General features: G+C 46.5%; 1 protein-coding gene across 2 annotated transcripts in view; it reads left to right on the forward strand.

Annotated features, from left to right (window-relative positions):
* Positions 1-322: 322 nt before the first annotated feature.
* GPS1 (G protein pathway suppressor 1) overlaps positions 323-13,870 on the forward strand; it is a 559,228-nt gene continuing 545,680 nt past the window's right edge. Inside the window, exons 1-2 of one of the 2 annotated variants that reach the window (XM_069655322.1) lie at positions 323-454; positions 625-903. In XM_069655322.1, the coding sequence (XP_069511423.1) occupies positions 871-903 (33 nt within the window). In that variant the 5' untranslated portion in view covers positions 323-454; positions 625-870. The remainder of the gene's footprint in view (positions 455-624; positions 904-13,870) is intronic. The other variant, XM_069655320.1, reaches the window with a different exon arrangement.

Here is a 13,870-nt window from a genome sequence, read left to right on the forward strand (position 1 = left end):
CCCCAATTAAAGCACTGGCCGATGGCGAGTGACAACATACGATTTTGCGGATAAGAGCCCATTGAAGTGAATGGGAGGGTGGTGGGGGGGCTTGGTAGTTGAGTGAACTGTTGGCAGCCTGGGCGGGTTACGGGTGGCACCAACCAAAAGTGTGTGAGTTGAGATGTACGAGAACACCCTCGCAGCCACTGCCAGCCATATATTTATTTATGGCGGTTGGCACTTGACTTCTGACTTTGCATGCACTTCAGAATCAGTTCGCGCTCCTCTCCAGTCGGTTTAATTATCACGCTAAATACGCATCGCTGTTCCATAGCTCAGAACCTTTTTTATCACCATGGCGGGTGAAAACACGTGATTTTCTTTTTGGCGGGTGAGGGGCTCATAGAAGTGAATGGGTGACTTGGCGGGTGATTCATTTGCTTTCAAGGCGGGCGACAACCGCCAAAAGCGGGTGAGTTGAGAGCTATGCTGTTCATCTGTTAGGGTACGTCTACGATCACGGGGGTTTAACTGCGCGATTTCATGTTCCGTGGTATTCTCACCAAGTGTTCCGATACATGGTTTGCCAGCACCCATAACAGCGTAAGGGTCTAAAACATTTTCCCTAACATGTTTCCATAGCATGGAGTTTCCGTCAATGAAGAAGTTCGTTCTTCAGTTCCTTCTTAAAGCATCGCTGTCATGATACCATCATTTAAAGCATTACTCGGCGGCCATCTTGAGTTGGGTTTTCTAACGTGGAGGGGACATCGATCCCATGCTTCAACGTCATCTCGACAGGGTGCTGCATTACCCATAATCCGGAAATAATGTCTGACCCGGAAGTGGTTGCGGAGATTGAGGTTGTGGCTGTCGCTGAAGAGGAGGATGCCTCTGCCCGTCCAGGTGTTTAACCTGCAGGTGAGCTGCTCTTCCTGTGACATTCACGTTTATACCTGTATTAGTATAATATCACACAGGTCCCAAGGCCTCCTATGCATTGGCCTGACCTCTTGTAAAATTCCACAGGTCTTCACTATACTGCTGGTAAGCCAGTATGAAGCTCACTGAAGACAGTTCCGACAACACACCCATTTTACAGTGTATGGACCCATCCACAATACAACACCCAGCCCTCCACATGTGTGCAGTATACATCCTACCTCCTGTATACTTGTACTCTTCCTTTTCTAAGCCAAGTCTCGGATCGCTGCACTGTGCTCTATATTTAGTGCCCATTTATCTCACGTGTCCTGGGACATGCTGTACAGCCCCCATATTATCTGCCTTTGTGCAACTCTACAGCTAATTCATAGTAGTAGAATGGACAATTCTTTAATGCTTTTCCTCTAACCACAACCTCTCGTGGTACAGAGTTTAGCACCAGTGATGGAAATGGAAAACATGTATTGGGGGAACTGTCACCTCTTTGGAGGGGAGGAGCCAAGGGGCGTGGCTCCCGGCCATGATGCGCAGCAAAGTATCTCTTCATATAACCCAATCCTGCCGGTTTGCCCAAAAGCAAAGAGCATTATGGCAATATTATAATGTCCACAATTTTACATTTTAAACTGTCCCATAGTGATTCAGTAAGTACCCTTTTAAGTGAATAATGTACTCTTCTGTTTTGATTGGTCACAATATTCGCCCTAATAAAGAGATTTTATTTATTTTGGATTTGTAGAGCGCACTGCAGCCCACAGGCATCAAAGCGCTATAATGGATACTTAAGAAGACTTGCTTCAGGGTTACAATAAGCAGCCCAAGAATAAAGCTTCAAGACAGTTGCTTGTATGGTTTATTTTATTTATTTATTTTGGATTAGTATTCATTTATAACACACTTGATACCATGGTTTGTACGCGCGGGATCGGGATTTGAACCTGTGTTGCGCGGCACTGTTTTTTTAAAGTTGGGAGTAAAAATGTATGTCCAATTTCTAATGACAGTATTTTATAAGTTAAAATATGTTTTAAATGAAAAACGGTCATATGTTTGTTAATTATTTCTTAGCATCTAGTTATTATGCACATTAAAAGATACATGGTTACTTCTTCCGATCAGGCAGCTATGATCGTGGTTTCTTCCTGTGGTACTAAGTGTACTACTGGTCCAAATATATCCATGGAGCTGTGTGGGTGAAAGCAGGGGTGAAAGTTTCTACGCGGCTGTTTCCTAATTTAGCTGGGAGTATTTCTACTATTTTTATTTGTGGGGAGTATTTGCCTATTTTTTGCCAGTGTCCGATATGCCCATTATTTGTAGGGCTGAACTTACTGAATTTTCCCCGATGGTTACCCACTGATTATATGCTAAGTTCTTTAAGCTGTGTATAGACATTGCAACTCTCTCGCCCCTTGGGTGGAAAAGGCAATTAAAGATATAGTGTCACGCTCATTTGAAAGTAGAGCATCATAAAGTAGAGCATCATGAAATAGTTATCATGCAGTAGAATAGAGCCATCATCACAGTAAAAAGTCCACAGCCAAGAAAGAGCTTTAGATGAGAGTACTCCATGCAGTATATATCGGGGCTCTGTAACCTGTGACTCTCCAGATGCCATAGACTATAACCCCCATGATCCCTTACCAGTGACTATACTGGCTAGTGCTCATGAGAGTTGCAATGAAAAACATCTGGTGATCTAAAGGGTGCAGAGTCCTGCTGCATATTTTGCACATTATGTGGCCATCCAGACGTTTTCTACTAAAATTCTCATGATCCTACACCATTGAATTCCAGAACATCTAGCTGGTCACATAATGTGTATACTGTCAATAGTGAGAATTTAGCACTCACTGTGTTCTACCCTACATCCAGTGAGAGCATAGTTGTAATTGACTATGGATATGAAACGATGCACACAATAAGGCCATTGTGGACCACCCGCTCCACCTACCCTTTACTTACCTTCTGGCGGCACATGTGAAGTGTGCAGCTGCTCCCCCCCCCCCCATACCCCTGCATGCCATATTCGGTATTTCTTCATGTTCGTATTTTTTTTAATTCGTACATTTGTACGGATTCCCAGGACAGATGCTTTTGTATCAGCACAGTTCAAAGAATTGGCTCCTCGCCTCAAAGCTTGAGAGACGAGTGTCATTATATAATATCACTGATGACCAATCGTTACCTTGTTTGTGTGCAGGTGGATAGTGTCTATTTGTCCTAAAAATTGCACGTATCTACGTTGTTTGCTGAACATATCCGTTTTTCCATCTTTCTTCTATTTTCACTGTCAATTGTTCGATTCTTTCCCCTTCAGATTGACTCAGATCTTCCAGATTTTGAATCATCGAGTCTTGCAGTCCATACTTCAGAGCTAACTCCGTATTGCAGCCCAAACATTTAATGGGTGGAAAGGTGTGAATTAATCATAACCATTGGCAGTGCTCGTTGCCACCTTCCACACCACAGATTTTTAGCCTGTCTGAGCCATGCAATAGGGGAATAGCCTTGTGCACATTTTTCACGAATGGGAGCAGTTCAGCCAGAATTGCCAGGTCACAACCCTTCTGCACAGAAACACGAGCAACCCAGACAAGCTTTGGCATTGCTCTACCTTATCATTAAGGTGTTGCTTTGTTCCGTATGGCACAGTGAGCAAGGGGCACACGTCTTGAAATGTCCTCTCTCAGCTACGGAGACTTATTTTTTGTGCAGATCGGACATGGCCTAGCAGTCCGGGCTGGAACGTGCCCATTAGTGGCAGGACCACGACTGATTTTCATATGGCTGGTCCCCTTCTGCAGTGGCACAGACAGCCAAAAAAACAATGGTGTTGAAGGTTCCCAAGAGCAATGCCACAATGGTTAAGATAACCTATCACAACGTTTGGCTAGTTGACAGAGGTTGCGTGGCCACTGAGCAGGTCCCTTGAAGGCGCAAATCATTGACTCTTCAAAATTTCCGTTCTCTCGATCAATACATGCGAATAGGTCATGCATACAGAAATTGTTTACTGTTGCCACCGTATGAGATTGTGGTACGTGGTACCATGCACAGATAGCCAATTTCTAAATGCAAGATAAACCTTTGTGTCCGCTTGATCATGCTTTTTTTGTATCCCAATTGTTAGGTTCGATTTTCAAACTATGGTAAATCTCCCTCACCTGCGAAACCCTGACACTTTTCGCTGGAATTGTAAATTATTTTTCTATGTTCCTGAGTGAGTGGGAATATTCTCCTCCTCCCCCCACTCACCCTTTATTTTACTCTTTTTATGGGTGTAAACTTTGACTCTCCATACTTTATTTTTGAAATTCTACTTTCCTTTAACTTTTTGGGCATCTGCATTTTCCTATTGAAGCACACAGCACTTCCTGTGCAGTCTCCTGGGGTGCCCCATGGCCTCCCCTTTTGTTTTCTCTTGGGTTCCTTTTGTGAACTACTGTTCCCAAGGGTAGAAGGATACGTCATATACTTTATCCAATCGCCATTGTGAAATCAGCACACCACCATCCTATGTGGAGTGCTGAGGAGATGCATAGTATCCCCTTTCTCATTGCTCCTGTAACATTTCTGTTACAGTGACAAGCTTACTATTATGTCTGGTGGCAGTGGGCGTGTTCTACCGACTTTTGTGTGATTTTTACTTTCAGACTGTCAAACCAACCCCGGTAATGCACAGAAGGGTCAACTTTGGTCTAGAATTTTTAGTGTGCGTGTCCTTGCTTGATCCTTCTTATGACGCCCGGGAAGGGGGAGGTCCTGGTTGAATTTTTGTCTTTGGCGGGAAGCCGTTGTGTAGCCTATCAAGGCTCCAAGTGTCTTTGAAAACAAGAAATGAGGGAAAGAGTCCCAAACTCTGCTGGCCTTGGACTTCTAGTATGCTGCCCGGAACCTGTCCTTACCGGGAGGCTGCCTGTCCTTAAAGGCTAGTCACCCCCCAAAGTTTGAATGTAGCATGTGGGCTGATTGGCTGTGTTCCTGGATAAATGGCCTGGATCTGGAAGCTGAAGGCAATTCGACCACTGGAGCAGAATCCTACGAGGAAGAACAGAAGACGACTGTAGCGGATTCCAGCGAACAGAGATGCCTTCTGTGCAACTGCTGCCTGTGCTGACCCCTTCTTCAACCAGACTCAAGAAGACCCACGTTTCGAGCCATCGCACAACAAGCTCTGTCCTTCCTGGGCTGCAAATACCGCAGGCTGAGTACGATGCAATGTCTTCCTGTGAATCAATCTCGCTGAAACTTTGGTGCACTCCTGCTGGACCTTCAGAAGCCAGATTCCACTTCTTGAAGTCTCCTCACCACAGTGCTGAGCCGAGATAGCAAGGCAAATAGATCAGCGACAACTATTCCACACATGGTACCTTGAAAAATGCGCCAAATCCACATAGCTGCAAGAAGCACTGAAGAATTCTTTGTTGGGAGCCTTTTCTGTCGACTGCTGCTGCAAGTTTCCATCCGGTGTCCGTTCTTTCTTCACCACGATCAAGAATCCAGAGACCGGCTCCTGTGCTGCTGCATCTTAAAGGCGTCAGTCTGCAAGTTCTTCACTGTTGAGGTACTGTGTGTCTGAGGGTAATACCTAAAGTCTTGTGTCGCTCCTGTGTGGCGTTTATGTAGTTGGAATTTCGCCCATACTGTTTGCCCGGCCCTAGCAATGGAACACGTCTAAGGAGCCTTCTACGGTCCCTGAACACTTTCACTAACTCTAAAGTCTGTACTTACTTGTTGGAGGAGAAATCCTCTGGAACTACGACTTTCCTGCATCTGTGCCTTATTGTATTATATTGTATTGTACTTGTCATTTATAAAGCGTCTTTTACCATTGTTATAGCCTCAATGCGTTGGTTGTGGGAACGCCCTCGGTGGACCGTAGTACAGAGTGTTGGAGGTCATGGAGTAAAATTAGGATGTGTGTGCATTTGGCCAAATAAGGCTTAGCAAGGCTGGCCAGGCTCCGCTAGAGAGCAACCCATGCAGTCAGGTATGTGGATGGGTGCTGAGAGGAGTCGGGAGATGGCATGAGTGCTAGAGACTCGCTGTGGGTTCAGCGTGCTCGAATTTGTCATACGTCTTTGCTGCATTCTGATGTCAGAGGAGTTGAGGCGCACTTTGGTGTAGGCAGACAGAGAATGAAATTAATTTCATGATCTAATTTTGTCATAGTCCTTGCTGTATTCTGATGTGTGCGGGTAGCCATGGCTGTTGCCAGTGTCCACTGGAGTGTTTTGTACGTACCTAGCAGATTCAGTGGTGATTTGTTGTTTGTGAGCCCACTCAGGTATTGGCTTCTTTTGATCCTTGCGGTTGCAATAAAATGGTTAGCGACTGTCAATGCTCAAACTATTTGCAACAAGAGGAGGATGGGTTGTACTTCCAGGCGGATTGCGCTGTGAGTCTGTACAGATATCGTGCGCTTACTGAACCATTTCCGTTGTTACCTTTAGGATGGGCGGCCTATCCTATAGCTCATACATGCACAATACCTGCCCATTCCTCAAGTCCTTCCAGAGTGATCCCGGGGCTAGTTCTTGATTGCACTCCTGGAGTGATGCACAAGGAGCCTCCACCTGGTCTACTGGTGCGAGACATGGACATGGCTCACGTCCTCCCGTGACAAATCCCCACAGTGCATCCCAATCTGTCCAATCGTGATGATGATGATTCTATCACAACCACTTTAATTGTGATTTGCCTGTTTTCCCGTACATGCCAGGTGCAGTGACTAATCAATCCTGTTAATTTCTTATATGAAGAACTGTGATTCAGCTAGGGGATGCTTGTGGGAAATCTGGGTCATGGCTGGTGTATGATGATGTGTGTGGTCCTGGCTGCCGCAATAGTGTCTGTTGCCGCCAGGTGCTGAGAGTTTCTAAGTTCAGGTTGGGAATTGGACGATTTTAGGCAGGGGTTTCAGGATAATGTGGTAGATAGGCAGGGTTTGAGGACTTTTTTGAAGCAAAGTTTCCTGATGCAGCAGATGTGCAGAGGAAGAGTGTTCCAGATGGTGGGAGCTAGGATGAAGAAAGTCGAGCCGCCAATTCTGGTGGAGTGGTAAGGGGAATAGCGAGGAGGAGAGCTGAGCCAGGTTTGAGGTTTCTAGGGGGTTGGTAGTGGATGATTTTGTTCCGAAGGAACTTAGGTCCTGTATTATGAAGGGCTCGGTTTGTAATGCACATGGCTTTGAAGGTTGCTTTTAGGCTAATGGGGAGTCAGTGCAGTGCTCTGAGTGCAGGTTTGATGTGTTCTTTGGCCGAGAGGGCAAGGAGCAGTCTGGCTGCTACGTCTTGGACTTGTTGGTGGTTCCTGAGCTGGTACGCAGAGATAGAGGGAGTTGGCATAATGTAGGCGGGACATGATGAGGGCCAGTACTGCAGAGACTGTTTGAGGATCGGAGAGGTAGGGAAAGATTTTTTTAGGATGTGGAAGTGGTAGGTTCTGGATATGGAGTTGATGTGTTTGGAGAGAGAGGGAGGTCTGTGTCCATGGTGCATCCAAGATTTTTAACGCAGTTGGAGGCGACGGGTGGAGCTCTCAGGGCAATTGCCCAAGGTAAATGTTGGGGAATCATAGCAGTTTTAATGCATATTAAGATTTCTGATTAGCCCAAGGTTGAGGATAAGGTGGTTGGTCGCCATCCATAGGTAGATATCCGAATGGGCAGAGGCGAGGTCGGGAAGAGGGAAGGCTGGAGTCCTGGTTTTTGACTATTATCTGGGTTTCATCTGTGTAGTTGTAGCAGGTAATGTTGTGTGAGCGGATCAGAGCTGGCATTGGGCTTAGGTAGAGGTTGAAGAGGAGGGGTGAAAGGAAGGCTACCCTTTTGTAACTGGGTGAGAAGCAGAGGAGAAAGGTGGGGCAAGAATGTTTTGCAAGCGATTGGAGATAAAAGGTGATCCAATTAAGGGCGGAATCTTGAATGCCAAGTTTGAGGAGTCTATTTGTGAGTATTGTGTAGCCGATGGTATCCAGGAGTATGAGTGTAGCACACCCTTCTGAATCAGCAGGGTCGGAACCCCGATTGGGCTGGGTAAAGGAGTCTGTTGGCTTTTGTGAAGAGGTCAAGTTGCTTATATGCTGCACTGTCAATGAGTTTGGCAATGAATCGGATGGAGATTGGGCGGTAGCTTGATGTGGAGTGTGGATCGAGGCTGGGGTTTTTGAGTAGTGGTTTGACATGAGGTTTTGAAAGCCTGTGAGATGCCCTGCCCTGTCCTGCCTGACCCACATTTTCTGTGGGCTGTCTGCAAACCACTCTCGCACAGCCCTCAATTAAGCTGCCTCGAAGTATCTGTGAAAATGTGGGAAACCAAACCCCCTCGACTTCTTGAAGCCGTCATGGTGGACATTACTCCATATATAGGAAGCCAATGATTTAGTGAGAGAGCGAAATACCTTCGGAACCCTAATGGGCAATGCTTGGAAATAGTACAGTGTTAGGACTCACCGCCAAAACTGTACATAGCGTGGAGGGAGAGACGACCCAAGGAAGCCTGAATAGTAGCTGAAGAATTCTTCCTACTATTGTAACCCTCTGCTGTGTAAAATTAACAGACAGAAGGATCTAGTAGTTGGAAGAGGAGAGACACACCGGCTGTAGAAACAAGAAAGGATTATCAATACAACTGGAATGTGATTAAGGGATACCCCGCCTCCAAGACAGAAAGGAAACCAACCTCAAGATGTGAAGGCAAGCCAGGCTAGTTACGTAGGGGGGCAGGTAGGTGATGCTATGTCCCCAAAGAGTTCCAAGTACAGACACCTGAGGTAACACAGAACAACCAAATCTTGTCGCTTTCACCTCTACAACATTCGTAAAATTCAACCCCTCCTTACCTTTCACGCTACTATTAATTACCTCCCTCATCTTCTCCAGGCTCTTCTACTGTTCCTCCCTTCTCTTTGGACTCCCCTCCTCTCATCTCTCCCGGCTCAAATCCATCTACCACTCTGCCATCCACACTCTCTGCCTTCTCTCACCCCTCGATTCCATCTCCTCCTCTTTCTTCTCTCTAGGTTGGCTCCCATTTCACTCCCATCTCAAATTCAAGTTCCTCTGTCTTGTCTTCAAATCCCCCTATGGTCTTGCCCCCCCCTATCTCTCCTCCCTTCTAGCTTTCTATACCCCTTCTTGTTCTCTCCGTTCTGCTTATCTTTTCCTACTCTCTCCTCCTCCACCTCCCTGTGCCCCCTCCCATTTCCGATCTTTCCAACTCCTTGCTCCCTTCCACTGGAACCGCCTCCCCCTTCACATCCGCTCTTCCCCCTCCTTCCCTTCCTTTCGCTCGTCTCTCAAATCTTACCTCTTTCACTCACCTCCCTAGCACCCTTCGTTTCTTCTCGTCCTTCTCCCTCACCTTCATTCCTCACCTCCTACCACTGCTCTTCCCATCCCTTTCTACCTCCTCCTCCCCACTCCCTGCTCTCACATAATCCCACTCTTTCCTCTCCTTTTCCTCATTCAATCTCACATTCCCTCTTCTCCCGCTCCTACCCCCACTAACTCCTTCCTTCCCTTGCTCACCATGCCCCTCCCTACCCCCTCAATGTTGTAAATTGTTCTTTAAACTGTTTTCGTGTTATGATTCAATTACCATCTTATGCTTGTTGTATTTTGCCTGTTCTTATGTAAAGCACTTTGGATTAAAGGGCTATATAACTTCAATAAATACAAATACAAATACAACCAATGACCCTGATACAACAGAAAAAGAAGACCATGCTTGAATTCAGAAGGAGGAGAATATTCTTACCAGAATACTAGTAATGTCAAGGTTGAGACCATGTAGTTCCAGACTCCTGTCCCGACAGCACAACCTACCACAATGGCACGAGGACGCCTATGTGGAAGAAGACACACACAGCAAGCGTCTCTGGTCCTAGTGAGTACAATTTCCTGAGAGATGGTACAGGGAAATGGGGAATGTTCTACCATCTGTTGTTCCAGGAAAAGAGGCAGAACGTAATCCAGGCAGAGTTGGTAAGGTGCAGACAGCGAACGAGGATAAGGACGTCCGGCAGAGGCAGTCCTATGTGCAGGGAGCAAACGGGGAAATGGACTTTAGGCAGAGGAAGTCCTTTATGCTGGCCAAGTCGGCAACGTGCGGGCAGCAAACAGGGAAATGGATGTTCGGCAGAGGCAGTCCTTTATGCGGGCCAAGTCAGCAACGTGCGGGCAGAAAATGGGGAAATGGACGTTAGGCAGAGGCAGTCCCTATGCGGACGGAGTCAACCCGAAAGGAAACAGATCAAGAACAAAGTATAAGAGGGCTACAATCCAATTCATTAGCACAGCATAGGAAACAGAACACAGAAGTCCTAGGAAACTTCAATCAGAAGCACCGGCTGTTATTGTGGGCAGGCTTTATCCTCCTGGTGTAACCTGTCTTATCACGTGAGCAGGAGATGTGCGCTTTCTTCCTGCCAGGTGACGTGCAGGATGTTCCCAAATATAAAATTCCCTTATCCGCAATCCTCAACTGCGTTTGGGAACTCAACCTCTTCATCCTGTCTGGGTTGACCCACAAGTTCAGCATTTCCGACTTCTGTCTGTTTATTCTCAACCCTGACACTGATCCAAACCCCTCCAATTCCTTCAGCAGTGCCGGTAGCGAGCTTTCAGGATTTGACAATGCTAGGAACATGTCGGCAAATGCTATTATCTTATGCTCTTCTCCCACCATGGCTGTCCCATTTACCGGAGGTGTTTCCCGAACCCTAGCCAGCAGGGGGAAAGCCTTATTTATTACCCCGCCCAAGGTTTACCTTATTTGAGAGAGTCCCATTAACTGCTAACCGAATTGTTGGGGAAATATGATTTTCCTTAACCATTTGAATGCTGAAGTGCTGAATAACAACGGTTATTCCACTCTGTCAAACGCCTTTTTGGCATCTAATGACACCAGTAGCGCTGAATTCTGAAACTTGGTTGACAAACCCTGCAAATGTTATCCTGAGTTTCTCTGCGGTATAAACCCTGATTGGTCTTGTCCTATTAGTTCCGGCATCAATTCCGTCAACCTGTTTGCCAGGATCTTGGTGTACAATTTGACATCTAGGTTGATCAATGCAATTGGCCTCTAAGAGCTCAGAAGGGAGGGGCCTTCCTGCTTTAGGAGTACTATCATCTTTGCTTCAATCAATGTCTGCCTGATTTGTCCCTTTGCCTTAAAAGTATTAAATAAGTTTGTAAGTCGAGGGGCTAGTAAGTCCTGAATCTGTTTATAGAAGCCTTCTGAGTACCCGTCTGGACCCGGGGCCTTAGTTTTTAGAAGGGGCCTGATCACCTTTCTCACCTTCTCTTCTTTGTCCTCATTTAATGTCTCTTTTTCTAACTCCGAGAGGTGCTGAAATCTCCTCATTTGTGGTCCTCTTTTCCCCTGCTGCATCCTTAAGTTTCATGATAGTCCTAGACCAGGCCTTACACCTCAGCTGTCTGGAAGAAGCTTGTCCTCCTTGTTGGCTTTCATATGCACCATTGCTTCGAGTGTAGAAGCGCTTTCTCTGCTTGCTTTGTACGAAGCGTCTCTAATTGACCTTGGATATGCCTTATTGCTCTCACCAATTTGTTATTTTGGCCCTTTTTGTCTTGAGGGTTCTTTAGTTTCCCCTCTAGCTCTTTCGCCCATTGCCATCTGTTTGTCCTTAGCCGCATTCATTGCAATCACCTGGCCCCTCATTACAGCCCTAAATACATCCTATACGATCCCATGTGTGGAGTCTGGGGGTCTCATTTTTGAAAAAATACTGTTTCTATTTTTCCCTTAATTAGTTCTAGCTGTACCTGATTGTGCAATAATTCTGATGGGAACTGCTACTTGCATAACCCCCCCTGAATTCCCCCAACTTAATCGACATTGACATCGGGGCATGAATCCACATAGATATTGATCTCGCGTCCACTTGTTCACTTTCCCCACCAAGCCCATAGAAGCCCACATATAGTCTATCCTGGACAGAGATGAATAAACCTGCGAGAAATATGTGAATCCCTATGCCTGTAACTTTACAGTTCGCCAAACATCGTGGATGGCCAGCGTTGTAATTTTTTGCTTAAAGAGGTTTGGAGGAGGCCAATATGTGTTGCGTAGGTCAAGTGCTCCTATTTATTAGAGGCTCCTACGCCATGTTGTAGTTTCCTGTTAAAATGATGTCCCTTTTAGCAAACTCCTCCAGTCTTGCTAACACCCTCCTCAAAAAGCCGCCCTGGCTCATATTTGGGGCATATACCGTAGCTAGCGTAATTATGGGCAACTCCAAGGCAACCTTCAGAAACGGGGATCTCCCCACCCGGTCTAGCCGGGTTTCCAAAACATGGCCCCCAACCTGTCATGCAATGCTCTCAACACCCCTACCTTCTTTTCTCTAGAATTCACAGGATACAGCTGAGGTACCCCCCCCCCCTGTTCTCAATTCCCGTCTGTCACTTTGGCGTATATGGGTTTCTTGATACATGATAATATCCGGGTTGTCACCCCGCACCAGCTTTCAAATGTCATCCTCTTAACTGGGGTGTTAAGAGATTTCCCCATCATTGTGATCCCCATTTCTCCCCTCTACCTCTTAATCATGAATCCCTAGTAGCTCTCTCTCTAACCCCACCAGCCCAACCAACCAATAATACCCTCAACTTGAAGTCCTCCCCCCCCCCTCCTCTCCATCCTCTGAGCAAGGCCCATTTTCCTATGTTCTTCCGCACATAGTGTCTGCCGTGCTTGACCCTCGAAATTACCCAGAGAAACATTGTGGGGAATACTAAACCCCACTTAGGATTCCAAGCCCCACCGCCTCCCACCCTTAAAACCCTAGGGCCGCATGCTATTCATAAACGTGTTAAAGTCTTACCCCAACACCAGGGTTAAAAAAATGACAGCTTTCTCCTCCTGCAAAAGTCTCCCTTAATAAATTGTCCATCGGTCAGGGTCCGTCCCCGTTCTTCAAGTCTTGCTGCCCCACTTGGCTTTCGACCATATAGTTCTCCACTCCCATGGCTTCTTATACCCTTTTTCTCTCCTGCGTTGTCCCCCTCTGGTGACCACACTCTATTCCTGTAGGTTCAGAATCTGCTCCCCCTTCTTTGCATGTTGTAATCCTATGTTGGCGACCTTCTCAAGAATAGAGAAGGCCGAAGGTGATGGCCATTTATATCAGACTTGTTCTGCACCAACAATTTTACCACTGGGCCCATGATTCTCAGTTTTTTAAGCGTAGATTGTGCCAGGTCTTGATATAATGGAACTTTCTCTCCATTGATCTGCACCTGACCCGCTGTTCTCGCCATCTTCAGGATCGGCTCTTTCTGACCATACAATGTTGTTGCCACTTAGACACCCCTTGGTCGCAAGCCAGGTACCACCACCCTCCGTGGGCCTACTCAATGTAAGCGGTCCACCTGGACCAATTCTTCTGAACTATTTGCCAAAATGTCTGCAAAGAGCTACTGGACTGTATCCTTCAAGTCCTTGTCCCCTAGGGTTTTCCGAAAGATTCTTCATCCTAGTGTTTGATCTCCATGAGTGATTTTCTAGGTCCTTACACTGGTTCTCCAAGTTATGTGATAAGCGGGAGAGGACTTCAGGGAGCAGGACTTCATCATTCTTTTGCGTGTCCTCCACATTTTGGACTAATTTTTCCAGGGTATCCGTCCTCTCTCGTAGCTTGGACACATCGTTTTGTTGCATTTCCTCCTTTTAAAGTCTCAAACTGGGTCTGAAAGAAGGCCTGAAATTCTTTGAACCAGCCCTGCATAGCTTCTTTGCATAGTAACATTGCCCCTTCCTCCGTGGTCTCCAACATGGATGGGCTCCGACTGTCCCCTCCTCCACTTCTGGACGCCTGCAAGGATGTCTCTGCACTCCACAGCTGTTTGATACTCGGCTTTTGTCTCGCCTGGGGGTGTCTTCTGGGCTGCCGACACCACCTTCCTCCTTGTTTT

This window comes from Ambystoma mexicanum, chromosome 3q (assembly GCF_040938575.1).
Source record: "Ambystoma mexicanum isolate Mex_15411 chromosome 3q, UKY_AmexF1_1, whole genome shotgun sequence".
NCBI classification, from domain to species: Eukaryota; Metazoa; Chordata; class Amphibia; order Caudata; family Ambystomatidae; genus Ambystoma; species Ambystoma mexicanum.